The sequence below is a fragment of the Rattus norvegicus genome, chromosome 4 (assembly GCF_036323735.1).
Source record: "Rattus norvegicus strain BN/NHsdMcwi chromosome 4, GRCr8, whole genome shotgun sequence".
In the NCBI taxonomy this organism is placed as follows: domain Eukaryota; kingdom Metazoa; phylum Chordata; class Mammalia; order Rodentia; family Muridae; genus Rattus; species Rattus norvegicus.
Window position 1 is genome coordinate 30991352 of NC_086022.1, and position 27438 is coordinate 31018789.

At 43.6% G+C, this 27438-nt stretch overlaps 2 protein-coding genes across 15 annotated transcripts in view; one reads left to right on the forward strand and one right to left on the reverse strand.

Annotated features, from left to right (window-relative positions):
- The first annotated feature begins 341 nt into the window (after positions 1-341).
- Positions 342-18796, forward strand: Cyp51 (cytochrome P450, family 51). The gene is made up of 10 exons (NM_012941.3): positions 342-579; positions 2141-2239; positions 4314-4490; positions 5413-5539; positions 6539-6713; positions 8628-8747; positions 9097-9292; positions 12984-13079; positions 15070-15238; positions 17174-18796. Exons 1-10 carry the CDS (start codon positions 406-408, stop codon positions 17350-17352), a joined length of 1512 nt encoding a protein of 503 aa, NP_037073.1. The 5' UTR covers positions 342-405; the 3' UTR covers positions 17353-18796.
- A 1327-nt stretch (positions 18797-20123) lies between these two features.
- The window catches only part of Akap9 (A-kinase anchoring protein 9), a 135864-nt gene continuing 128549 nt past the window's right edge, over positions 20124-27438 (reverse strand). For all 14 annotated transcript variants that reach the window (NM_001037093.2, XM_063285532.1, XM_006236025.4 and 11 more), the window contains 3 exons: positions 22919-23048; positions 22244-22380; positions 20124-20664 (listed from right to left, as the gene is read on the reverse strand). In NM_001037093.2, the coding sequence (NP_001032170.2) occupies positions 20627-20664; positions 22244-22380; positions 22919-23048 (305 nt within the window). In that variant the 3' untranslated portion in view covers positions 20124-20626. The remainder of the gene's footprint in view (positions 20665-22243; positions 22381-22918; positions 23049-27438) is intronic.

Here is a 27438-nt window from a genome sequence, read left to right on the forward strand (position 1 = left end):
GCTCGTCTGTGCCCGCCCCCCGGGGCCGTGCTCGTCCGGCACGCGGTCCTTCCTAGTCTGCGGTTCTCAAGGCGTGGTCATTCTTGGAGCCCTCACTTTCTTCGCCGTGTCCCAGGGCCACGGTAGAGGCCGCTTCCTCAGGTCCCTTTGTTGCTCAAGGACCCCCCCCCGCACCCCCCTCAAGTACCTAGCTGGAGGCGTGACGCAGAAAGCCCCGCCCCGTCTGTGACGTCCTGGTGGCGCGCGGGCCGGCTGTGGGTGTGGGAAGGGCCCGGGTCAGTCGACACCCGGAGGCCGGGGCCGCCTCCCGACGCCCACCTACTAGCTTCTCCAGCTCCATCTTTCCCGAGAAGCGGCAGGGACCTCGGCCTCCAGCTTACCGGGCGGATCGAAGCAGCGGTCGGGATGGTACTGCTGGGCTTGCTGCAGTCAGGCGGCTCGGTGCTCGGGCAGGCGATGGAGCAGGTGACAGGAGGCAACCTGCTTTCCACGCTGCTCATCGCCTGCGCCTTCACGCTTAGCCTTGTCTACCTGTTCCGCCTCGCAGTGGGCCACATGGTCCAGCTGCCCGCTGGAGCGGTAAGTGCACCCCAGGGGCCCTCGGTCTGTGCCCCGGCTAAGCGGGCGGGCTCGGGAGCGCTCGCCCTGGCGGGCGCGCGGTAAGCTGGGGTGGCGGCTGCAGATGCCAGTCCTGATCTCGGCTGTCGCGATGGTCTTTCTGGTCCGGTCGCTGGAACCCGAACTCGGAGGCTGTGCTGGCCGTTGCAGTTTCTGCTGTGGCAGCGGCTTTGAACTTCTGGTTAGGATCGTGCTTTGCAGCGTTTGTGCTTTTCAGTGATGGAAGTGCAGACTGGCGGTGGGTGGATTTGCCTACTTAGATTGCCTTGCTCATAGCTCTAAGTGCAGAGCACTGTACTGATTTTTGCTGTAGGTTGTCAAAGGTGTTTGGGCTCCTTGTGAGTACCTTGGTGGCAAGTTAAGGGACAGCTGCATCCCCGGTGGCCATCACTCTCGATACTACTTTGTGTGTTTAGTGTACCGTGGGCTATTGGGCATAATGATGATTAATATCAATGTCAGGGAGATTGCAGACAGGTAAGTGACTTAAGAGTGTGGTAAGCGCTTTCTGGACTGTTAACATACCAGTTTCTCTAGTTTAACGCTACACCAAACCAGTTGTTTCAAGCCTCCCAAATATATTTGATGAATACCCTTGTAATCAACGCTCAGTAGCTTTGAAAAACATCCCTTGGAAACTGACAGTGGCATGTAAAAACTTAACTGCACTGTCTCCAACTTTAGGTCCCAACCAAGTTGCTTTAAAAGTAATCTTTGAACCCAAGCCATCGCTAGGCAGTTACTGTTTCTTACTTTTATTAGAGACAATATTTTAAAAGCTTATGTTGCCAAGGCTCACCTTGGCTCTTCTTCCAGCCTTCACCCCTTGGGTGTGCATTTCATACCCAACTTCCTTGTATCTTTGAGGAGGTAGTGTTTGAAACTAGGAAGATAAGTGCCGTGTGGTTTGTGTGTTTCAAGATTACTAAAGATTAGAAGAGCCTAATCCATTTTCATCGTTGAAGGTTTATTTTCACAGTCTTGCAACGTGCAGGTCTCATTTTGTGGCTTCCAAAGCCCCTTTAAGACTGCTACAGAATTCCTACTGAAGCGGGGTGGGGTGGGGTTCATTCCCATTAATACTGGTGGATCTAGAATCAGAGGAGCATGACATACTGACTTTCCCATGTAAATTCAAGAAACATTTTCTTTTTTGTGAGTTACTGTTTTTCTGTTCCAGAAAATAATAGGCAAGACTCTGGGATTGAAGGGAACCGGAGTAGACTGCAGAAACGACAGAACTAGTCATCAACTCTCCTTTTTGTTTGCTCCTCTAATGGCTAGAAAAGTTGCCTGAAGCCTCCAACACTGTTGGATGTTGTCAGTGGTTTCCCAGTGTTGAAAATTGCAGTACTTTTCTTCATGTCTAGTCATTTCTATTCTGAGTTTGTTCTTTTGGGCTATAACTTCTCTAAATGTGCTCTGTGATTCTTTTTTAAAAAGCACAGCTCTCAAGGCGGCTACCAAATGAAGCTTGCCTTTTAATAGAACGAAAACTAACATTTTCGTTTTTCTTTTGCAGAAAAGTCCGCCATATATTTACTCTCCAATTCCGTTCCTTGGCCACGCGATAGCATTTGGGAAAAGTCCAATTGAGTTCCTGGAAAATGCATATGAGAAGGTAAGTCTTCTAAATAACCAGAGGCAGAGAATCTAGTGTAGAGGAGTGCTTTTCTTTAAATAGGCCATTTATAAAGATTGTACCCTCCCTGCTTGCTGGCAGTATTGAAAACAAAATGAAAAGACCTTTTTGACTCAGCCTCCCAGAGTGTCTGTCCTGGGATGTCTCTGACCTGGGAAACCTGCAGTTAGAAAATTACTTTTTAAAAAACAGTCTTACATGTTATTCTCACTCGTTATAGTCAAAAGTTGACACCCACTTTTCTTAATCATGTATCTTTGGAATGTTGTGTCTTGCGTCTCTGGTTCTGCCCATCTGGTGGGATTTCAGTCCCCACTCGGATGGTGTGGGTGCTCAAGCCTTTGCTTCTTCCCTGTAAAAACAGCTCTCTGGCATCAGGTCAGCCATTTCTTCCAAGGGCTGGCTTTGGAAGAAATTTTTTGCTTCTTAATACTATTTAACTGAACTCCATTTTTTGTATTAATATCGTTTAAAATGTTCCTGGAGAATTTTGTAATGTACACGGTATATTTCAGTCGCTGTCACCACCCACTTCCCTCTTCCAGTTTCTCCTTGGTCCTTCCCTGGTGTCTCCCTCTCAACTTTGTACCATTTTCTAACAGCACACTGAGTCCAATCAGTGTCGCCTATATATGCATGGGTGTGGGGCCATCCATTAGATAGTGTCTATATATGCATGGCCATTAGTGTTTGTATATGCATGGTCATTAGATGGTGTCTATATGCATGGCCATTAGATGGTGTCTATATGCATGGCCATTAGATGGTGTCTATATATGCATGGCCATTAGATGCTGTCTATATATGCACAGTCATTAGATGGTGTTTATATATGCATGGTCATTAGATGCTCTCTATATATGTACAGTCATTAGATGGTGTCTATATGCATGGCCATTAGATGGTGTCTATATGCATGGCCATTAGATGGTGTCTATATGCATGGCCATTAGATGGTGTCTATATGCATTGCCATTAGATGGTGTCTATATGCATTGCCATTAGATGGTGTCTATATGCATGGTCAACCCACCTGGGACCACATCCTTAAAGAAACTGACTGTCCATCCTTTACCAGCCATGGTCTGTCTTCAGCTCCTCATCTAGAGGTTGTTGGGTCGTGTGTGCACCTCCTGCCGCCTAAGTCTGCTCTTGACCCTTTTGTTTTAATATGTAGTTTTAAATCTGTAAGCCTTTGTGTGTCTGATAGTATGTGCACCCATATGCAGTTGCTTGTCAAGGCCAGAGAGGGCATTGGGTCCCCTAGAGATAAAGCTGCAGCCAGGTGTAAGCTGACCAGTGTGGGCTCTGGGAACTGAACTCAGATCCTCTGTGAGAATGGGACCGGGAGCCAGCTCCCCAGTCACATACACTAGTTGTTATGCCTCACCTTTTCTGATTCACGTGCAACTACTTCAGATCACGACCTTTGATGGCAAGTGATTTTACCTACCAGGCCATCCACTAGCCCCATTAAATTAGTTTTTTGTTGTTTTGTTTTGTTAGATTTATTTAGCGTTCTACCTGCATGCATGCCTGCAGTCCAGAAGAGGGCACCACTTCCCACTACAGATGGTTATGAGCCACCAACCATGTGGTTGCTGGGAATTGAACTCTGGACCTCTGGGACAAGCAGACTCTTAACCTCTGAGCCATCTCTCCAGCCTTAAATTAGTTTTTAACGAACGGGAAAAAAAAGCATATTCTTATAAAGGTTGATTAAAGAATTCTATACAGCCAGTGTAGAACAAAACAATACCTAAAAACATATTATCTACTACTGAGAGCAGTGGACTGAAGCTAACAGTGACATTTAATGACAGGATCCATCAAGAGTGCTATTGTGATTTGCATGGTAGAAAATATTTTCAGGATAAGCAGTCGGAAAAGGAGAAGTCATCGTATGTGTACTGCTTTTGTGGTGAAGACAGGAGGGGGAATATGGCCAGACGAAAACGGTTACTTCAAAGCTGATGCATATCTGCAACTTTTCAGCAAAGTGTTATTCCGTGATGTGAGAGATGTCTCCATAACACGGTATTTTTCTCTTTAGTACGGACCTGTGTTTAGCTTTACCATGGTGGGCAAGACTTTCACTTACCTTTTGGGGAGTGACGCAGCCGCCCTGCTCTTCAACAGTAAGAACGAAGACCTGAATGCGGAAGAGGTCTACGGTCGGCTGACAACGCCCGTGTTTGGGAAGGGAGTTGCATACGACGTGCCAAATGCAGTAGGTGGCCTTCTGTCCTGGATAAAAGACACATCTGAACTGCAGTAGTTAGAGCTAGTAGTGTGATACTACTCATGGATAATGAAGAACTAATTTATTCCCTAGCTTAAGGAGTCGGACAATTAGTGACACTTACAAAGAAACCATGGGTAGCTAGCTGTTTAAAGGACGGGTGTTTGTTTTATGCTGGTTGGCCAGGCTTATTCATGTCTTATTCAAGGGTTATGAATAGAACATAGATTAGATAACAGACTCAGGTGCCTGCTGAGCTCCGGTGAGGGCCGTAATAGGCACAGCCCGTAGTAATGTTTCTGGTTAGTCGGGGAGATGAATGTCTCCCTTTCCATTCAAAAGCAATAGTTATCAAAAATTTTTGCTCAGGTTCATCTCCATTATCTTAAACATGTTTTAGTAGACCTAAAATGTCAACGTCTCAAAGGGCTGCTAGTTATTTTAACAGACGAGTTTTTAATCCAGGCTGTTCTAGACGTAGTGCCAGCAAGGAATGGTATTTAGAGACAGAATGAGAACGTAGTCGGAGGAGGATAAAATGATAGTGGAGGATAGTGGGCTTTGGAAAGCGTGTGTTGACTGTTTGAGTCGGAGGGTTGGAGGGTAACAGGAGAGGAAGGCAGGTCCCTGGTAAAGAGTGGCGGGGTACTAGAAGGTGAGAGGTGGGCTTCCTGACTTACTCTTTAGAACCCAAGCAGAGGACCCTTCTTAAAATGTGTTCTTTCAAATACATGGCACAGATGCCTTATATTATGGTTGGTTCCTAAAAATCCTGTTACTGTTTTTATTTTCAAATTTAAGAACGTCGTTTCCTCTGTTAGGCAGTTAGGAGAACATCTAACAGATGATCTCAGAATAAAGTAAATGTGCCTTTTAATGTTGTATACTCTTAATTTCTTTTTCTTTTGAGGTTTTCCTGGAACAGAAGAAAATACTAAAAAGCGGCCTTAACATAGCCCACTTCAAGCAGTATGTTTCTATCATTGAAAAAGAAGCGAAGGAGTACTTTAAAAGTTGGGGAGAAAGCGGAGAAAGAAGTAAGCAAAATGCATTACGTTCGTCCGGCTCGTTCTTCTCTGGGTACAGAACAAAGTACAGTATGTGCTGAACTGCGGCGTCCACCGGGAAGGAGGTGCTGGGTCCTGTGCAGTTGTTAAGGCAAACCCAGCCTTTAGAGAGCACTTCTTTTTTTTTTTTCTTTTTTTTTCTATTTTTCGGAGCTGGGGACCGAACCCAGGGCCTTGCGTTTGCTAGGCAAGCGCTCTACCACTGAGCTAAATCCCCAATCCTAGAGAGCACTTCTAAGCGCTGTCTTGAGAGCCAATCGGCACACCCATGTCAGGAGCAATGTCTGCTTCTAGGCCAGTAGGACCTTCCGAGACTGACCATCAGCTCCCGTAAAGGGGGTAGACACTTTATTTTTAGAATACCTGAAGCTGATGTGATGTTTTCTGGTCCCGGAAGAAGCTGATATATACAGGAGAATGCCTGTTGATTAACTTACGTGTAAAGGGCCTTACTGTATAGTCAGGGGTCTTCCTGCGCCTGCACCCCGAACGCTGGGGTTACAGGTGCGATTTCACCTAGAATGGCAAATGACTGTGGCACATGGAATTCTAGCCCTTGGGAAACGGAGGCAGAAGGATGACAAGTTGGAGCACGGCCTGTGCTACGTGGCACAACCCATGTCAAACCAAAAGTCTTAAGACAGAACTCTGAAAGTCAAGCGTGAGGCGTGTTAAGAGCACCAAGAGCTTTCCAAGTGGCAAGCCAGAGGGGACAGTAGAGCTGAAGAACAGCATTAGGTGCTCCTTGCCACTTTAAGTACCGTCCAGTGGGCCCACCCAGTGCTTGTCTCCAGTGCTGGGTTGATAATGGTGCTTGTAACCCACACAGACAAGACCGTTGTGTTTATGCCTCTGGTTTTGGAGCCCTGCTATATTCCCAATTTCTCATCACAATTTTCTTATACTGTGAAGAAAAAATTTAAAGGCTTTTTGGAGATCGTATTGAGACTGATCTTCTCTTCCCCTTAGATGTGTTTGAAGCGCTGTCTGAGCTCATAATTTTAACAGCTAGCCATTGCTTACATGGAAAGGAAATTAGAAGTCAGCTCAACGAGAAGGTGGCTCAGCTGTACGCAGACCTGGATGGAGGCTTTAGCCATGCCGCCTGGCTGTTGCCAGGCTGGCTGCCCCTGCCGAGTTTCAGGTATGTCTGCATAAGGACCACACCACACAGTCGTCACTGTACCGTTTGCGTGCTTCCTAATTTGGACACGTCAGGAGCTTCCGTTTTACAAGAATTCAGGCCTTAGTGAGCTCTTTTAAAATAAGGTTAATTATATCAATAAGGTAGTTTGTGCTCTGAATGAGAAGGAAATACGGGAAAGTTTTCGTTTTAATCCCAGGTGTGGGAGGTGAGGCCATTTCTCAGCAGCTGGTTTGCCCCCGTGCTCTAGAAGGGGCGTGGTTTTGACAGCCTCGGGTAGTTTCAGCAAATGTGTGACGCTTGGAACTCTGGGGACTTTTCAGAGGCTATATAAGTCAGGCTCCAGTGGTCTGTTGTAATATTTTGCCTGCCTCATACAGTCTTGGTATCCCGAGAAGGCTCTAATCTGTGCTTAGGTTTTCAAAGCACGTGTTTGTCCCTGTGGCTTTTTTAGTACCTGTGCTGTGACCGTTCTCTTGCACATCTTCACTTTTATTTGAGTTTGTCTCCTTACCGACTGCACGTAGTTCCCATAAGGACAAGGACTGTCTCTCATGCCAAGAACTGCAGCCGTTAGGACTTGGTGTGCAGGTCAGGCCCTGGTAACTGCAGGCTGTCTCTGATGTCTGTTTAGGTGAGAGATGGGGATTAAACTATTGATCTTTGTCCTTTAGGTGTCCCTTCTGTTGAGCTGCCAAATAAAAGCTATGACAGGGACGGGGCAAGCCCACAGAGGAAGTCTAAAAAACAAATGCTGCTGTGTGTATTGTGCGGGCTTACCCCGCACTGCTCCTTGGGGTTAGGTTTCCATTCACATCCATCCATCCATCTTCTACCTTCTCTGTTCCCTGGTGTACCTCAGAATTCTGGAGCTTGCTGTTGTACGTCAGTCTTTGCCTGTTTTACTCAGACCAACTGATTTGGTGAAGTTATCCTGTGTACTTTTTATTTTCTGTTGCCAGGGCCTTGGGCACACTAAACCCGTGTTATACCACTGAGCTGTACCCCGACTATCCACTCAATTCAGCAAGCCTTGCCTTCTCCTCCCTATCTTCTGCTTACACTGTGACTCTTGGAACAGCCCCCCTTTCTGTGGATATTTTCTCTCGTGTTTTCGGTGGTAGCTGTAAATGAAATAGGGCAGTTTTTAGTAGTGTGATTATAGAATAGGCTTTTAGAAGTGAATATTCTTTTTTTTTAATAAAGCTTAATTTGATTTTTAAGTCTCTTATCTATCTACGTGCGTGTGTGTGTGCGTGTGTGTGCGTGTGTGTAAGTATTGCAGAGGCATCACTCCTGGGGCTGTTTGAGCTGCCAGATGTGGGCTCTGGAAATCCAGCTCTCACTCCCTGTAAGAGCAGTGTGAGTTCTGAACTACCATCTTCTCAGCCTCGAGGTTGCTCGCTCCCTGTGCGGATCGTGCATAGCTGCTTATGAATGGAAGGTAAAGGGCCGCTCAAAGTTCTTATCAAGTAGTGAGTACCCTGGTCAAAGTAAAAGTTGTGGGAGCTGGAGCCTGTGTTTTGACCCTCTAGGAATTTTCTCTCTGCAAAGCCTGTGCAGTTACAGAAAGTGAGAAAGAAAACAGTCCAGGGACAGAGCCAGAGCAACTCATGAGCTGTGAGGAAACAGCTGGAATCTTAGGCTAACTTAGACGCGTATTCTGTTGAACTAGATAGAACATGCTTGTAAGGGAGTGTCCTGCTTAGTAGATAGTTGTTGTTTTAACAGTGTGAGCTGTGTGTGACAGGACGCTACCCCCGCCCTAAGGATTGTCTGAGGTCATGACTTCTCTCCTGGTTGTGAGTTTTCGTCACCTCATTGAGGTTACTGCTGTTTTCTGTTTGGTGTTGGTTTTGAACATGAGCCTATAAAATGCTACGCTATTGAGACTTCTCTGGTTTGGAATTATAGGCGCAGGGACAGAGCCCATCGAGAGATCAAGAATATTTTCTACAAGGCCATCCAGAAACGTAGGCTGTCAAAAGAACCAGCCGAGGACATTCTTCAAACTTTACTGGATTCTACATACAAGTAAGACCATCAGATCGCATGCTAAGCTGACATCACACATTAAAGTGTAGATCGCTGACGTTTCCAGTTAAAACATGAAGTACAATAAATTGGTACTCGTAAATAGTTGCAGCCTAAAGCACCAGGTCCTGATGCTCCACTGTGACGTCAGCGGCTGGCATAGGGGATTGTTCGCAAATAAACTGAAAGGGAGTCTGTTGTAATCAGGATTTCCCCTGGCCGGTGTTTCTCTTGGGAGGAGAGCCAGGGCACTGATTGGTATTGTTTAAGAGAAGCGACAATTACGTCTGGAAACTGTATCCATATTAACTGTGTCTACCCAGATATTAAGCGTGTGGTTTGTCCCCAGGGATGGGCGTCCTCTGACGGACGACGAGATCGCAGGGATGCTCATCGGACTGCTGCTGGCCGGACAGCACACATCCTCCACCACCAGTGCCTGGATGGGCTTCTTTCTGGCCAGAGATAAACCACTTCAAGACAAATGCTACTTAGAACAGAAAACGGTGTGCGGGGAGGATCTGCCTCCCTTAACTTATGAGCAGGTTTGTTGCTTGGGCACAATGTGAGGCTTGTGTAACTCTAGCTTCTACTAGGTTTGTGGGAATTTTCTATAAGCTTAGGTTAAAGAAACCGCCAAAGGCTTCGTCTTCTCTACTTGGTCAGGTGGTTTGGACTGAGGCCTTACAGCCTATGGCCCTTGTTGCTTTGGGGCTTGCCTTTAAGTACACGCAGAGTATCTTCTGAGTGCTGTGTTATGTGAGGTGTCAGAGCCTCTGTAACATGTCACTCTGAGTCCTGTGTCCTCGAGTGGTAGATTCCTGTACGCTCCACACAGCTTGCTGGGCAGAGAGCGAGAGAGGACTCCGTCTGTATAGCCAGGCAACTACTTCTAAAGCATAACCTGGTCTTAGCCTTTTCCCATTATACTTTGTTTTGGTATTTCATTAAGTATGTTACATTCAGATATCCTTATATCCCTGGGATAACTGTGTGTGTGTGTGTGTGTGTGTGTGTGTGTGTGTGTGTGTGTGTGTGTCTCAGTGTTGTTTGCTAACCATACATACATATATAAACATGCAATGAAGGACATGTATCTATGCTGTCATTGAGGCATCTTTGAATGGTAATATGCCAATTGTCTCAAGAATTAAGTCAGACCTCCTTCCCCACCTTAGCCCCTTCAGAGGGCCATGTCATTAGTGACCCCCCCATTGTCAGTCTCTGAAAAGTGTCCCACTACTTCTTACCATCACCATATGAAACTTTGGGAGACAGCTTTTTTTTTTTTAGACCATTTTACTGTTTAGCTCTCGGCTGGCACAGAACTTAGTAGATAGACCAGGCCGGTCTCAAAGTCATGTGCTCCCTGTCTTGGCGTCCTGAGTGCTAGTGGCTGGGGAATATATTTGATGACACCCGCATCAGAACAGCAGGTTAAGGTTCATCCATGTTGGAGCATGGGTCGGGGCGTTTCCATCTGTCATCATTCTACAGCGTGGACATACTGCATATTGCCCATTCATTCTTCCCATTTGTCCTTGCATTTGAATTAACTCCATGTTTTGGATCTTATAAAGATCCCACTCTAGATATTTGTCCCGATTTTGTGGCATTGTTTTCAGTGTTATGGATTACGTACCCACTGGGAGTGGGACTGCCGCTTCATCCGGCAGCTTCATGGCTGGAGTATCAACATGGCTGGAGTATCAAGCTGCTAAACATTCGCTCCCTCTTCCCCTCACCCACAGGATAGGCTGCGCTCTGAGGTCTGCCTGCTTGTTATCTCCTCTGGCTGTACTGCATGCGAAGGGTCCTTTGAGCGGGCGTGGCAGCTCTGTGGTGGCTCAGTGTCTCAGGATGTCCTCTTAGAGGAGTGTCTTCCAGTCCTGCCCCTTGATAGTGTAGAATGCCTTTTACTCGTGTGTGTTCAAAAGCAGGGAAGACTTACCCCTCTCTTCTTAGTTTCCTTTTGGGTGTTTGATCTGCTTTGAATTAATTTTGAATGTAATTCGAGGTGAGGGACCACTGTACCTGTCTTGCATGTAGAGATCCATTTACCCCAATACTGTTGAAAAGACCATTAAGAATAGTTTTCTCACTGAATGGTCTTGTCAGACATCCATTGGCCATTGGTCCAATAAGTTTTTTTTAAAGATTTATTCATTTATCATATATAAGTACACTGTAGCTGTCTTCAGACACACCAAAAGAGGGCATCAGATCCCATTACAGATGGTTGTGAACCACCATGTGGTTGCTGGGAGTTGAACTCAGGACCTCTGGAAGAGCAGTCGGGTGCTCTTAACCACTGAGCCATCTCTCCAGCCCACAATAAGTTTTGAATGTCAGATTGTGGCTCTTTTTAAGGCTGTTTTAAGTATTTCTTCAATTTTCATAAAAATTTGGGGGCCAGCTTGTCCCTTTCTGCTGCTGAAATGTGACTGATGGCGCTGTGTGCAGATGGGTTTGGAGTATTGACATTCTTCAGCCATACATCTTGACCAGGGCATCAGGGCGTCGCCTTTCTCTCCCTTTGCCCTTTGAATTTCTTCCAACACTTGATTGATTGATTGATTAATAGATTGCTTTACTTAATACTTTTTTGTTAAGGATTTTTTATGCTTCGTTTTTTATATGTTGTGTGCGGCATGTGCATGTATGTGCCATGGTACACAGGTAGTAATTAGACAGCATGGAGGAGGTGGTTCTCTCCACCATGTGGGTCCTGGGGATTGAACGCAGGTCACCAAGCTTGTCAGCAAATGCCATTTCCTGCTGAGCCATCCTGCCAGCCCTTACATATTCTTTTCTCATTGATTCTCACGTCAATTCAAGTCTGCTATTGATTTTCTCCAGCGAAAGCTATATTCATATCTTCCGGTGCCAGGATTTCTGTATTTTTAGTAATCTATTCTCTGTCTGGTTAGGCACTGTGTATTGTTTCATCCTTTAATTCTTTAGGCCTCGTTTTCTTTGTGTTCTTTGAAGGCCTTTACACTGTTCAAGTTGACCTAGTAAGTTCAAAGTTCAGTACCTGTCCTCAGGGGAGGGCGAGATCACGACCATCCTTCCCTTCTGTGGGTTCCATTTTGTCCGCTTTACAAACCCTAGAGCTGCGCGTCTGGCCCCTGAGGTCACTGGATAGCTGCTGAGATTGTAGAAGAGGGTTGACAGGAAGGTGGCCTGCAAGGAAAATGGTCATGTCCTGCACGTTCAAGGGCCTCTGACCGCTGTGCCACTGTCGACTTCGGTTCTCTCCTTTTTTATTACTAAATGTAAATGCCCTGTGAGAAGCCAGTTGCTTTAGCTCAAAAAAAAAAAAAAAAAAAAAGGTCCAATTCAGGGAAAGTTCCATTAAGCCTCCTTTGCTCCATGTTCGAGCTGTATTTATTTTCCTTTCTGTAAATTTTCTAGTATTTTTGTTGAACTTGCTACGTTGGAAAGCAGTGGCAACTGGAAATGAGATCTCTCGCCCCTGGGCTTTGTTGCGGCTGCAGGTGTTTGCGCATGTGTGTGCTACTTTGTATGTTCAGGTGTTCGCGCATGTGTGTGCTACTTTATGTTCAGAGGCTTTCATAAGCAGGATTGTATGGAGTCCACATTCTCCTGTAATCACTGAACTCGAGACATCTTAAGTCATTTGTTTGGTTTTAAGACACCGTCTCAGTATGCTGCTCTGGCTGACCTAGAACTCACCGTATAGACCAGTAGGGCTTTGAACTCATGGAGATCTGCCTACCTCTTGGGTTAGAGATGCAGCCATGCATATCAATAGAGGTTTCTTAAACTTCCTTCAACTCTTAGCCTTCGCTGAGGAGCTCTGCATGTTCAGGGCATGTTACCAGCAGTCCTTCAGGCGGCTACCACCCTGCCGTAGCCTTTTTCTCCTGTGTGTTGGTCAGTCACAGGGAGAGATTGGGTCTTGTTATATCTTGCGTTGCACTTTGTAGCTCTCCTGCACATGCCTGAGGCTTTGTTAGGACCCTTCAGAGTCTCCTGTAGACATCTCATTTTTATTTCCCAGGTGCTTGCTTTTTAAGTATTCTGTTTTATCTCCTAAGTGTATGTTAAACACTCTTCTGGCAAACATTTTTCTTTTTGTTATTGTTGTTGTTCTGACACAAGGTCTCAGTGCAGCCTAGGCTGCCTCCTACTGTTGAGGTCTGATGAATATTTGTTGGGGGTCAAAACCAGAAATAATCTTGATTTTTTTTTTTCTTTTTTTGGTTTTAGTTGAAGGATCTGAATTTACTTGATAGATGCATAAAAGAAACACTAAGACTGAGGCCTCCTATAATGACCATGATGAGAATGGCCAAGACCCCTCAGGTGAGTCTCTTGGCAAGATTTCCCCTTCTGGGGCCCAGTTTTAGAGAGAATGTTTTAAGTTATAAAAGTAAAAACCATCGTCATTGTAAATATATGCAATTATTATAGAATTATAGATATTAGACATGAAAATCTAATGCTAATTATGTCTTCCATTTTCATTTAACAACTGTAGTGTTTAAAAGTTAGAGGTACCTATCTCCTTCAGGGCCTGTAATCCTTCCTCCTATTCTTCCATAAGAGTCCCCAAGCTCCATCCACTGTTTGGCTGTGGGTGTCTGCATCTGTCTGAGTCAGCTGCTGGGTGGAGCCTCTCAGAGGCAGCCATACTAGGCTTCTAATAGGAAGATCAGTGGAGTCAACTAACCTAGACCCTTGGGGCTCTCAGAGACTGAACCACCAACCAAAGAGCATACACACATGGGCTGGACCTAGGCCTCCCTGCACATGGCAGCAGATGTCAGCTTGGTCTTTATGTGGGTCCTGAAAGACTGGGACAGGAGCTCTCCCAAAAGCTGTTGCCTCAAGATTAAAACAGAGACTGAAGGAACACCCATTCAGACAGAGCCTGCCCCACATGTGGCCCATACATATACAGCCACCCAATTAGACAAGATGGATGAAGCAAAGAAGTGCAGACCGACAGGAGCCGGATGTAGATCGCTCCTGAGAGACACAGCCAGAATACAGTAAATACAGAGGCGAATGCCAGCAGCAAACCACTGAACTGAGAATAGGTCCCCCGTTGAAGGAATCAGAGAAAGAACTGGAAGAGCTTGAAGGGGCTCGAGACCCCAAAAGTAGAACAATGTCAAGCAACCAGAGCTTCCAGGGACTAAGCCACTACCTAAAGTCTATATATACATGGACTGACCCTGGACTCTGACCTCATAGGTAGCAATGAATAGCCTAGTAAGATCACCAGTGGAAGGGGAAGCCCTTGGTCCTGATAAGACTGAAGCCCCAGTGAACGTTGTTGGGGGGAGGGCGGCAATGGGGCGAAGATGGGGAGGGGAACAACCATAAAGAAGGGAAGGGGGAGGGATTAGGGGGATGTTTGCCCGGAAACCGGGAAAGGGAATAATACTCAAAATGTAAATAAGAAATACTCAAGTTAATAAAAAAAAGAAGTGATTTTTAAAATTGTTTAAAAAAAAAAAAAGCTGTTGCCTCTACGTGGCATTTGTTCTTCAAGCTGAGCCTCAGTGGAAAAGGCTGCACCTAGCCTGTAAGAGATTTGAAGTGCTAGGGTGGAGGGATATATATCCAGGGGGGCCCCACCCACTCAGAGGAGAAGGAGAGAAATTGGGGAAAGATTGTGGAAGGGGGACCGGGAAGAGTGCAGTGAGTGGGATGTAAAGTGAATAAGAAAAAGATACACAAAGCCCCTCATCTCCTACATTAATGGCATCACCCCCAAGCATTGCTTCCACGCAAAGTGCCTGCCCACAGCTTGTCTTCTTGAAGTCTCCCCCATAGTGTGTGTGAGAGAGGAGCATGTACAACCTGGCCTGAGCGTGTATGTACAAACTGGCTTCAAAATCTTTGCTTCTTTGTTAAAAAAAAAAATAGAGGTTTATTTCTTGGCTTTAAACACAATGTGGTAGTCAATAAAAAGTACATGAATTATATATACTTATATATATGTATTATAAGTCAGATTATGAAAGGTTTAATTTTAGTTTGCCCTGAGCAGGGTTTATGTATAGCCTTCTAGTGCACAGTTGGCTGTCTTGTAAATCCCTTGTAAAGACAATTTTATTTGGTTTACCATCAAGACAGTTTTTTGTTTTTTGTTTTTTCCCGGAGCTGGGGACCGAACCCAGGGCCTTGTGCTTGCTAGGCAAGCGCTCTCCCACTGAGCTAAATCCCCAACCCCCCATCAAGACAGTTTTGAAACCTATGTATAGTTCACACCGACACTGGTGGCTTCTTCTTTGATAACACCGTGACAGATTCTGTAATGAAATGTCTCCTCTCTTATTTGCAGACTGTGGCTGGGTACACCATTCCTCCAGGACATCAGGTGTGTGTTTCTCCAACTGTCAATCAAAGACTGAAAGACTCCTGGGTAGAACGCTTGGACTTCAATCCTGACCGCTACCTACAGGACAACCCAGCGTCGGGAGAGAAGTTTGCCTATGTGCCGTTTGGAGCCGGTGAGATGGCTGATTACATTTTACGTTGAAGTGTTTGCCTCTGTAATGCCTCTGTCCTTCAGTAAACCGCCCTGGAGTTCAGTTATACAGGAGAGAACGTAAGGGAGAGAATCTTTGTCCTTCTCTAAGGAACGTGCTTGCACCTTTTTTGGGAATTCAATCTTTGTGCAATGGAAAAGAATATTTCCTAAGAATCAGGATAAATTTTTGTATAATGCTCCGTCCATCAACACCCACACCATTTTATTAGCTGTAAACACAGGAAGACCTTGAACTTCCTATCACGGTTTAATACGCTTAGAACACACAAAGGATTGTAGGTGGATATAGAAGGGCCTAGCTCAGCAGGCAAGATTCTGTAACAACCAGAGGAGTAGTCACGGCTAAACCGGTAACTGCTGCCTGTGTCTGTCCGTTTCTGGACAGCTTTGAGTATCAATCAGAAATGGTCCTGATCAGTGTTGCCTTTTCTTCATCTCCATCCCCGAGTGAGTACTTTCGAGGTCCTGTAGCCACCATAAGCTGGGTGCCTAAGACAAGCCTTACCTTGCTTGTCCGAAACCAAGGTATAGGCAGGGCCATGCTCTTTCTGAAGGTTCAGACTTCTTGCCTTTCCCTAGATGTTGAAGTTCCTGGCAGTCCTTGACTTATGGCTGCTTCTCACTTCAGCCACTGCTCTGTCTCCCCTTGTTACTTATCTATGTATAAATAATTCTTTTTTTACATGTTGTAAGTCATCAGAATTTATTAGTTCTTTTGATTCAGTCAGGTACAGTTAACTCTAACGTTTTTTTCTTTAGGCCAGACTTCTCTTGAATATGGACCAATGTAAATGGCTCCTGTAAATGTGTCTCCCACAAATAAATGCTCAATGGGCTGGCTATTCAAGCATAGTGATAGGCCATGTTCAGTTTTGTTTTTTAATCAAGAAATGCAACAAAATGCCCCAGTCTTTTCTTTTTCCTCTCTCCTTCATTCGCTTTTTTGTTTTGAGACAGGGTCTCACTGTGTAATATTAGATGGCTTGGAGCTCAATAAGCAACCCATGCTGGCTTCTGATTTATGGGGATCAGCCTGCCTCTGCTTCCGGAGAGCGGACATTGAAGGCATGCACCACCCACCACACTGGGTTCAGCCAATGCTCCTTTGCCTACCCTCGTGTCATATGGCTTCCTGTTCTTTACTAAATATTAGTGACTTTAACACTAGCAAGCTGGGCTTCTTTTGAATTCTTGATTATGAGAGAGATGAACTTTGTGGTTTTCAGATTCTCCTACACCCACATTTGAATGTCGTTATCCCAGCACCTTCCTGCTCTAAGTACCTTTGCTGAGAACCAGATAGTCATTGGACTGTTGTGTTTTTGTTTTGTTACCCAGATAGCTATCAGATAGCTTCTTGGCTCTGTGTTCTATCTCTTTTATCTATTTGTTGGTTCCTGGTTCTTTAGTCATATAATCAAGTTTGAATCCAATTTAAATCCTTCAGTATAATTCATGCTTAAGGTTGCTCTGGCCTTGCTTCTCTGTGCATCTTAGAATTTGTCAGCTTCTGCATTTGTAGATTTTGATTTCAGTGTAAGTGTTATTTGGGGTTTATTGAATCCCATTCCATTATCGCTAATGGGCTTCTGGAATTTTGACTGATGGGTTCATGATGATGAGAGTGCTCTTGGGACCTATATCTCACACATTCCCAAGCTAGAATAATATCTTACGATTTGAACCTTCTAAAGAGAGCATTCTAGTCACCCATGTTATCCTCTGACATTGGAAATACCTGGACTTCAGAATGATTTACATTCTCACTGTATGTGCAGAATGTTTCCTTTTATACTGTTACACATTTCCTCCATCTAAGACGAGAACCACTCCAGGCTGAAAAGTAGTGAAGATTTTAAAACTTACTCTGATGAAAACTTTTCTTTTTAAACAGGGCGCCATCGTTGTATTGGAGAAAATTTTGCCTATGTTCAAATTAAGACAATTTGGTCCACTATGCTTCGTTTATATGAATTTGACCTCATCAATGGATATTTTCCCAGTGTGAATTATACAACAATGATTCATACCCCAGAAAACCCAGTAATCCGTTACAAACGAAGATCAAAATGAAGAAAGGAACAAGGAGCCAGTGTGGAGACGGGACTGCAAGCTGCAGCTTGGCAGAGAATGAAGCTTTGACACAGCTTTCATACTGTACTGTTTTTTAAGTGTGTGGTTCTGAAAGCCAGTTTGATTTTAATGTTTTATTAACTCGGTGATTTTTGTCAGACCTAATGGCATTTGAAACAGTTATAATAGTTCTGATAGGATTTCAGGGAAGCCAAGTTTATGTTAGAAATCGTTTAGGGGAGCCTCGGTATTCAGAGATGATACAGAATATAGCATCCAGGTAACTAACTTCAGAAGCACACGTTGCCGTAGGGAGATTCCGGCTTGGAACTAGTTTGGGAAGTTTTAAGCCTGGTCAGATGCTACAGAGGCAATGGGTCATTGGTGTGGTTGGGCCACTTCTGTGCGTAAAGATGTGAGAGGGTGAAGGATAAGTTTTCTGCGAAGCTCTAGATGGTGTGAGTGCCCTTTGTAGTGTTAACTGAGAGCACCACTCCAGCGAGATGGCAGCAATCTTGGACCTTATCTTGATAACCTTATTTCCTAAAAATAATAAATACTAAAGAGTACTTATGTTATTGGTTCCAGAAAAATCCAAAATCAAATCCTTGTGGAATTTTTAATTTTAATTAAAAAAAAAAAAAAACAAGTACCATGATTTTAAAAGTGTATGATTCTGAGCTTAGTGAATTCTGGCCTTGAGATTGAGGAATGGGGACATGGTATCATTGCCCGTGTTCTTTGGAGGCTGTGCTCAGGAGCCAACCTAACAGATTGTTACCATGGGCCTAATTCTGACCTGCCCATAATCTGTATTAGGAATCAAGAGATCTGTTGCTGGGTGTGGTGCTGCACACCTGTAATACTAGTGCTCGGGCTGAGGCAGGAGGATTGAGAGTTTGAGGCCAACCTAGGCTACATAGCAAGACTTAACACCCTCCCCAAAATAAAACCTTTTTTCTCTAAAGTATGTGTACTGGCTGGTCTTAGGTGACAACCTGACACACGCTAGGGTCATCAGAGAAAAGGGAACCTCAGTTGAGGAAATGCTGTAAGGATGCTTAGTGGTCAATGAGAGAGGGCCCAGCCCACTGTGGGTGGTTCCACCCCTAGGCTGGTCATCCTGGGTCCTAAGAAAGCAGGCTGACTAAGACACCAGGAGCAAGACAGTAAGCAGCATCCTTCATGGCCTCTGCATCAGCTCCTGCCTTAGGTTCCTGACCCGCTTGAGTTCCCGTCCTGACTTTCTTTGATAATGAACAGTAGTATGGAAGTGTAAGCCAAATAACCCACCCCCACCCTCCCAACTTGCTTTTTGCTCATGGTGTTTTGTAGCAATAGAAACCCTAACTGTTACAGCTGTAAGAGGCTTTTGAAGACTCTTCAAATGAAGGCCCAAATCTCTGCTGTTAAAGGTTTCAGATTAAAATTCTCTATGAGAAAAGTTTTGCTGGTCTATATTCATGGATTTGAAGCTGTGCTTCAGTAAGTACAGTTCAAGAGGTCTGGGAATGGGGTTGGGGATTTAGCTCAGTGGTAGAGCGCTTGCCTAGGAAGCGCAAGGCCCTGGGTTCGGTCCCCAGCTCCGAAAAAAAGAACAAAAAAAAAAGAGGTCTGGGAATTCAGAAACTTAGATCCTATTTGCCTGAAATCGGCTCCCTTCAGTATTACCTTTAGTTATTTAGATAAGTCACTCTCGTGATCAATGCCCCATTTCACAACAAATTACAAATGTTGCTCACCTCTCAAAGTATGTTTGTCTCTCCTTTTACTGTGTGGTTACTAGACTTTTAGGCCATAGATGTTACATTTGATGTGTTAGATTATAGCCTTGATTACAGTTTGAAGATTGTTTCTATGTAACAGATTCCTTTGCCAGAGCAGGTATTTTGTCTTTATTATTCTGAGAAGGGTTCTAGACTTTGATCGGATGACTGGTAGATTCCTGGCAGAGTCGTGGCTTGAGTAAGGCTGTTTACTGACCAGTTTTAGACTTGAACATATGTTCAGTGCTGAGAATTAAAAGGGCTCAAGCACTAGAATTCCACAGGCTGAGATACTGACCACAGACCAGTTATTGAGTCATTGTGAACAACACTACAGAGGCCTACGGCCATAGAATGGTTGACAGTCCATCCAGCAGTGGGGTGAACTCAGCTGACAACCATTTGTCTATCTGCTTTTTCCCTACACAACCATCTTGACTGGGCAACCATATTAATTTTTAAGAGGTTTTTATACACCATTTCCTGTTCAATAGTTGCTTTAGAATAGCTTTGCTATTTCTAGGAAGCTTAGTTGAAATATGGAAAAGAAGATTCCCACTAATGTAGAGCTTTGTGATCGTCTTCATAGAGCTCAGACCATTAGTAGGGAAACACTTTTCCAGATGTGAGCAATACCACTGCCATTTTAGTCAGTGTTGTAGGGAGGCCTCTAGAGAACTGTATTCTCTCTGAGACTTTTCCATTTAGAATTTGGCTGGCGTAGCAGGAGGATTCCTGAATTTTGCTACACTCTCACGGATACAATTTGATGCTCTTTGAGAGCTGATTTCTGTGTCTAGATTTGTGTCTTTGGACTCAAGAACACTAAATAGAATAAAACATGGACTAATCATAAACACTAATGCCACCTTAGTGTGGCATTAAAAATGTCCTTTAATGGAGGGAGAGAGAAACCACTTTTTGGAACCTGAGCTGAGACAAGTAACAAGATGACAGGGACCACAAGTTGTGGCTTGGTGAAAAATCAAGAAGGTTCCACTACAGTACAGTGAAAATGGTGAGGTCATTTTTATTTCAGTACTTGACAAAATACCCATAAAGTTCAAAACTTAGACCATTATACAAAAATAGGTCTCTACAAGTGACATGTTGTCTTCATCACCAGTAGCAAATCTATGAAGCAGAAACTTGTAACTTCAGTAGCTTTGTAAGAAAAGCGCAGGACACCGCACGCTATGCATCCGGCAGCATTGCCATTTGAAAAAGTTTAATCTTTTCACCCTTCCGATAAATACACAAAGTTTATAATTTAATCATTTAAATTAGCATTCCACAATATACATGTAATTTAATGATTACTGTGCATGAACACACACAATGCTTATATACACAAACTCCAGTTTGTCTTCATGTGCTGCTGAGGATTTGTATACAATCATAAGCTGTGTATGTATTGGTCCCGTTGAATATTCACAATACAAAAGCACAAAAGAGCCATTGATTTACAAAAGGGAATCCATTTAATATTCAATAAGTATTTCAAAGGATTATCTCCTCATGCCAAAATGAAATTGAGTAGTCGACCCTGTAAAATAAAATACAAAACAATTAGACTCGTACCTGTTTGAGGGCAGCCAGACGACATGGGCAGATGGGTCTGTTTAAAACCATCTCAAAATGCCAGGGGCCCGTGAGGTGTTCCAGTGGTTGTGGTGCTGGCAAGTCTAACAATCTGAGCTTGAGTGCTCAATATGACAACCAATATGCAGCCAGATGTGTGTACATGTATGCTGTGTGTGTGTGTGTGTGTGTGTGTGTGTGTGTGTGTGTGTGTGTGTGTGTGAATGCAGCACAGAGTGCCCTAAGTCACTGGGTTCCCTGGAGCTGCAGTTACTGGCAGTTATGAGACTGGGTGCCGGGAACGACAAGTCTGTCTCTAAACAACAGTGTTCTTCACACAAAGCCATCTGCCCTCAGCTTAAATTGAGCTCCAAGAGGCTGACTATATTTAGAGGTCACCTTGACTACCCTACAGCAGTGGAAGAGAGAGTCAGTGCTGATGAATTTCATGAGCACACGAAGGTTACTTGGGTTAAATACCCGACTTCTTGAATGAAGAACTGAACTACCTTTAAATAACTGTGGTCCACAGTATGTGGTATCAATAGAAAAAGAGTCCTTAAAAAATGACCAGGGGCTGAAGAATAGACGGTTTAGCTGTTAGAAGCACTCCTAGAGGACCTGAGTTTGAGTCCCAGCAACCACACAGTAGCTCACTCCAGTCCGAGGAGGTTTGATGTCCTCTTCTGGCCCTTGCAGGCATCAGGCATGTATGTGGTACACAGACCACATGGAGACAAAACACTCATACATATAGAATGAATAAAAACAAACAAGCAAAACGAATCCATCAGAGCAGGGCTAGCACAATAGCTTAAACTAAATCGACCCAGTCTTTGGACCAGTAGTGAGTGAATGAAATCATGGAAGCATTCCTATGATGAATGAAATCTTCCTCTACATAAAGTATGACAATTTGTGTATAGTTCTGAGTAAAATTATTCTTACAAAATCTTAAAAATTACATTTTTATCTATGTGTGTAGGTGATATCCCACAGTGCAGGGCAGAGAGCAACCTGTAGGAGTTGGTCATCTCCTACACCTTGTGGGTTGTGGGGATTGAACTCAGATACTCAGGCTTGGAGGCAGGGCCTTTAACTGCTGAGTCACTTTACGGAACACATTTCATATGGTGAGGGGAGGTATGATGATACTTAGTGTTTTGCAAGGCAAAGCTTGTTGGGATACCATGTGGAAGGACAATGAAGACAATCGCTACATTACCTGCTTTGGGCAGGGCTTGCTCTGCCTTCTACACATTGCTGCTTTCTACCATACTCTACTTAGGAACAGGTTCTGGGCTGGGCCTCAGATGGTACCCATCATGCATTTTGTCTAATCCAAGTGAAGACTACAAAATCACTGTCAGGGGTGCTGTTGGAACACAGGAGAGATAGTTCTCTGCTGGTCAGAGTTTAAGCTGGGACACCGTGGAATTTCTTCACTGAGCTAAAAGGTTTGATTAACCTGCAGAAGCATGTTGAGGAGATAGAGAAAGGCACAAGTGTACTGCCGCTACAGAGAAGTGGTTAAGATCCAGCACCTGACTGTATAGCTCCAAGTCGCCTTTTCAGTGCCTCTAGCCGAGTGACATAGTCTGTCAGAGATTTATCAGGATTGTACTGGTGAAGTTGAGAAGAAGCCATTGAAGTAGAATTTAAGTCTGGAGCACCCGGGTACCTATGGATTAAATTATATTCAGGAATCCAATTTGCTAGAAACAATGTAGAAAAACTGACAGCCTGCCTCTCCACCCCCACCCCATGCCCCTCCCCCACCCCACCCCCACCCCCTCCCACTCTATACACTGCCTGAGCAGACTTCTAAATATAGGATAACAAGTAAATCGCCAATAAATTTAAAGATGCCATTATGAGAAGGCCCAGCACAAGCCCTTCAGAGGTGATCAGAATATGCAGGATTTGTGTTAAGCAACTTTTCACAGATCTACAGTATTATTTTCTTTTTTGTATTGGATGGTAATCAATACTTTTCCAATGTCTAACTGCAGTATACATCTATAAACCATTTATAAATTGTTTTCTATGCCTTTAGAAACCATTTACAAATAAAAAGTCGCTCTGGCTCTAAACTCCACAGAAACTGCATATAACTAAAGATTCTTAGCTCTCACAATGCAAAGAAGTTATAAACTCTAACAATCTACTTCTTGCTGACATGTTACTGCTTATGCCACCCAGACCTGATAAATTCTTACCTATTCTGCAATGGCAAGGGAGACCTAGGGTAGTCCAGATCAAATCTTGAGCGGTATGTTGTGTGTCTTGGTTCTCCATACAGCTCCAGCCCACCAGACGAATGATAGAATGGGTCAGTCTTTTCAATGCCTAAATAAATCCAAATATATCACCATAATGAAAAAGGTCTCAGAAGACACCTATAAACCAGTAAGGGTTTAAAAGAATAGTATACGGTAGCTCAGGCTCTAAACTTTATAGAAACTACACACAACTAAAGATGTTTTGCTCTCATAATGCACAAAAGTCATAAGCTCTAATAGTCTACTTCGTACTACTTACAGCTACTTCCAATTCTGGCCAAAAGAGAACGATACAAACCAAAGAGCCTTTCAGTGGTTTTCTGTCTACCTCTGAACATGACTATTTCTGGTATGAAGAACTATGCTTCTAAGAAAATAAACTCATTGGAATATTCCCCTTGTAAATACCTAGTTGCTACCGGATCAAAGGTGTAAGTGCTTCTAAGTATGTGTGCTTTGGAGGAAAAGTGATATGGATTAAAATACTGCACTTAGTAACCAAATCTTATCTACTCTAGTCTACCTTTACTGGGAACAAAACCAAAAAAAAAAAAAATGTGAAATCAAGACTTGCTAACTTTTTGTGCTAACACAACTCATTATGGTGAAAATCTCATCTCAGTCTAACAGGCTACCCTAACATTTTCAGGGGTCTACACAGGCTTTCTTTGCTGCCTGCTGTCAGGACCACTGAACATGGCTCAGTACTCACACCGTGGTGTGTGTCCTTTAATTCTGTGCCCTCTAACTCTGGACCTCCCCATATACCTCAAATTGTTTCAGCCCTAATGTTTTTCCTACTGATTTCTAGCTATAGAGAGAAGGAATTGCAAGTTACCATTACTATAATAGCCACGTCATCCCAGAAACACTATAATGTTAAACAGGAGCTGATGTAAGTATCGTTTCACAAAAATCCTGGAATTCAGAATAGCTACTTCAAAAGGATTGGACCCTATTTCTAAGAATTGCAAAGTTATAAAAATGGTGTGCAACAGCTTAAATGTATGGGGACAGAAGATCAAAAAAGAAAGTTAAGGCCTTACATGGCTGACAGCCATAAATGGATAGGGAAAAGATTTATTATAGTGGTGGGGAATTCAGAAAAATATTCCCTTATTATCAGACAGAGACAATCCCTAAAATAAGGAGTGAAATGAAAAATGCTTCACCAAAAAAATAATTAAAAATGGCATCCAGAACAACCCCAGACTATGCACATTGTCTAGCAACAGGTCACAACAGGGACAAGTCAATGTGGTAAAGCAATGGCCCTTAATTAAAGAAAAATTACAGGCACTTGAGCAGTTGGTATTAGAGTAGCTGACTGCTCAACAAGAGTCTACCTGCCCATGGAATTCCCACGTAGTTGTTAGAAAAAAGAAATCAGGGGAAATGGACAATTTTAACCTGTTTGAGAGTTGTGAATCGAGTAATCCAACCAAAGGGTCCATTACAGCCTGGACTCCTTTGCCTTTACTACCTAAGGCATGACCTATGATAGCAACTGATTTAAAAGACTGCTTTCTTACTATCCCCTTGCAAGAGCAGGATAAGGGAAAATTTGCCTTCACAGTGCCTACATATAAAAATGCTCAACCTGTAAAAAGGTATCAGTGGAAAGTTCTACAAGGAATGTTAAATAGTCCAACTTTATATCAGTATTTTGTGCAACAACTGCTAGAAAACAAAAATAATTTTGCACTGTTGGAGTTTGCAGACTGCATCTGATTAAAATACAGATAGGAAACTTTATCCACTATCTTAGATTATAAAATAAGTGAACAAAAAATTCAACCACAACAGGTACAGATAAGAAGAGACCAGTTGCAAACCCTTAATGATTTTCAAAAATTAATGGATAATATTAACTGGATATGACCCACCATTGGATTAACTACTCCTGAGTTAAGAACTTTGTTTCAAACATTACAAGGAGACTCAGACTTAGACAGTCCAATACAGCTAACAAAGGATACAAAAAAAGAGTTAATTTCAGTATAAAAGACTGCAGGATGCGTTCATGGATCACACAGATCCCAAATAGGATTGCACTTTTGTTATTCTGCTTCAAGTCATTCTCCTACTGGGCTCCTAATGCAAAGGAAAGATAGTATTTTAAAATGGATCTTCTTAGCACACAAAGTAAATATGTAAAGTCTTATGTAGAAAAGGTTTCGATTTAATTATAAATGGAAGAATAAGACTGTGTCAATTGTCAGAAATAGACCCAGCAGAAGCCATAGTGCCTTATACTAATGCTTAGATTATGTCACTATGGGTAATTGGTAGTAAAGAGCTTATAACAACTATTTGAGAGAAATTAATAGCAAATATCCTAAAAGCAAGCGGCTTCGGTTTATAAAAAAGAACTAATTAGATTCTCCCATGTATTATAAAAGGAATGCCCATTCCTGGAGCACCTACATTTTATACTGATGCAAATAAATTAGGAATGGCTTGTTTTTAGTCAGAAAAAAAAAATAAGCAAAGTAATTCAAAGCCCATATACTTCAGTTCAAAAATCAGAGTCCTGTGCAACTCTATGTATGGCTCTACTAGATTTTCCTGAACAACTTAATATAATTACTGACTCTCAATATGCAGAATTGTTTTGCATATAGAAACTGCTAAATTTATTCCTGATCATTAAGAATTAACATTATTATTTATACAACTGCAGCAGGCAATCAGACATATAAACTATCCATTATATATCATCCATATTAAGTCTCATACAGTCTTGCTAGGTCCATTAGCCCAAGGAAATGAAGAAATTGACCAATTATTAATAGGAAATGTGTTAGAAGTGTCAAAATTACATGAAAAAAAAGTTAGCAGTAAAGGTTTAAAGAAGAAAAGTTCCTATCACCTGGCGACAAGCCAAGGAAATGATAAGGAGATGTCCTACTTGATCTCTGCGTAACTAACCCCACTACCCACTGCACATACCCTAGGGCACCAAAGGAAATGAAGTCTGGCAGATGGATGTGTTTCACTTTGCAGAATTTGGAAAACTAAATTTTGTACACCATACTATCGATACACATTCAGGGTTCAATGGGCAACTGTGTACACCATACTATTGGTACATATTCAGGGTTCAAGGGGCAAGTGCTCTGATTTCTGAAAAGGCTGATTCTGGAAGCAGTGGCTATTATGGGGACGCCTGTACAAACTAAGATTGACAATACCCTTGCATATGTCTCCAGTGGGACGCAATTCTTTGTATACTGTAATATAAAGCACATTATAGGTATACTACACAATCCTGCAGGACAAGCAATTATTTAAAGATCTAATCGCACATTAAAATAAATGCTTATAAAACAAAAATGAATAAAGACCCATAGGAACAGACTAAATAGCTGTGTGATAACTTTAAATTTTCTGAACATTAGTGTGAAAGGAACGACAGTGGCTGACACTGGATTATAGAAAACACTTTAGGAAGTGAAAAGCAGTGGATACTGTCAAACCCATAAGGCTCAGAGTGGGGCAGGGGAGGTCTTCTGAAAATTGTGGACATTGGCCAGAAAGAGCAAAGAAGAGGGCCAGACCTTCCCCAGCAAGCCAGAAAAGCCTGGACAAGAAACGTTCAGCACCTAGCAACTGACAGTCCCACGAGCAAGACCTTGGTCTCCTGCTATACAGAGCCATCCTCAGTGCAGAGCAACCACGGGCCCATGAGCAGGACTTTAAGACAGACCATGCTCAATACCACATCCTGCAAGCTCAATCAGAACTACAAGCAAAGGTTCACAGAGCTGGGGACGGAGATTAAGACTTCAGTGAGGAACTCCAAAATACAAGAGGGTAGAAGACAGAATAGTCTAGGAGTAAACGAAGCGGTGCTCAATTACAGGAGAGAGAAGCACCCCATTAGGTTCTTAACTCATTTGTGGATGTGCTCCTGAGAGAGCTACAGACAGACCACACCATACACTTGAGAACCTGGAAAAGAAACTGGGAAGAACCGAGAAGCAGCTTCAAAACTGTATAATTAGCAACTAAAATAAATGGGGGCAAATGTAGTATGAAATATTTTATGTGCCTGGCCCTTGAGTGACCCTATGCTCTCCAGCGGCAGTTGGTTTCTGAGAACAGGGGTGGATATAGAAGCTAGCAGAGACTGAGAAAGAGAGTGAGAAAGGAGTTGGAGAGAGGAGGAGGAGGAGGAGGAGGAGGCAGAAGTAGGGTCCAGGAGACCGAAGAGACAAGGAGGGGAGGGAAGGAGAGGGAGGGACAGGAGAGGAAGAGGAAAGGAAAGGGGAGGGGAGGGAAGGGGAGGTGGAGGGGAGGGGAGGAGAGGAAAGGGGAGGTGAAGGAAAGGGAGGGGAGGGGAGGAGAGGAAAGGGGAGGTGAAGGAAGGGGAGGGGAGGAGAGGAAAGGGGAGGTGAAGGAAGGGGAGGGGAGGAGAGGAAAGGGGAGGGCAGGGGAGGGGAGGGCAGGGGAGG

Excerpts from the sequence above, each read along its gene's own strand:
- Cyp51 (NM_012941.3), top strand. The coding sequence starts at position 406 with ATGGTACTGCTGGGCTTGCTGCAGTCAGGCGGCTCGGTGCTCGGGCAG. Across the intron at positions 580-2,140 it reads TCCAGCTGCCCGCTGGAGCG|AAAAGTCCGCCATATATTTA; the intron begins GTAAGTGCACCC and ends TTTCTTTTGCAG. Across the intron at positions 15,239-17,173 it reads CTATGTGCCGTTTGGAGCCG|GGCGCCATCGTTGTATTGGA; the intron begins GTGAGATGGCTG and ends CTTTTTAAACAG.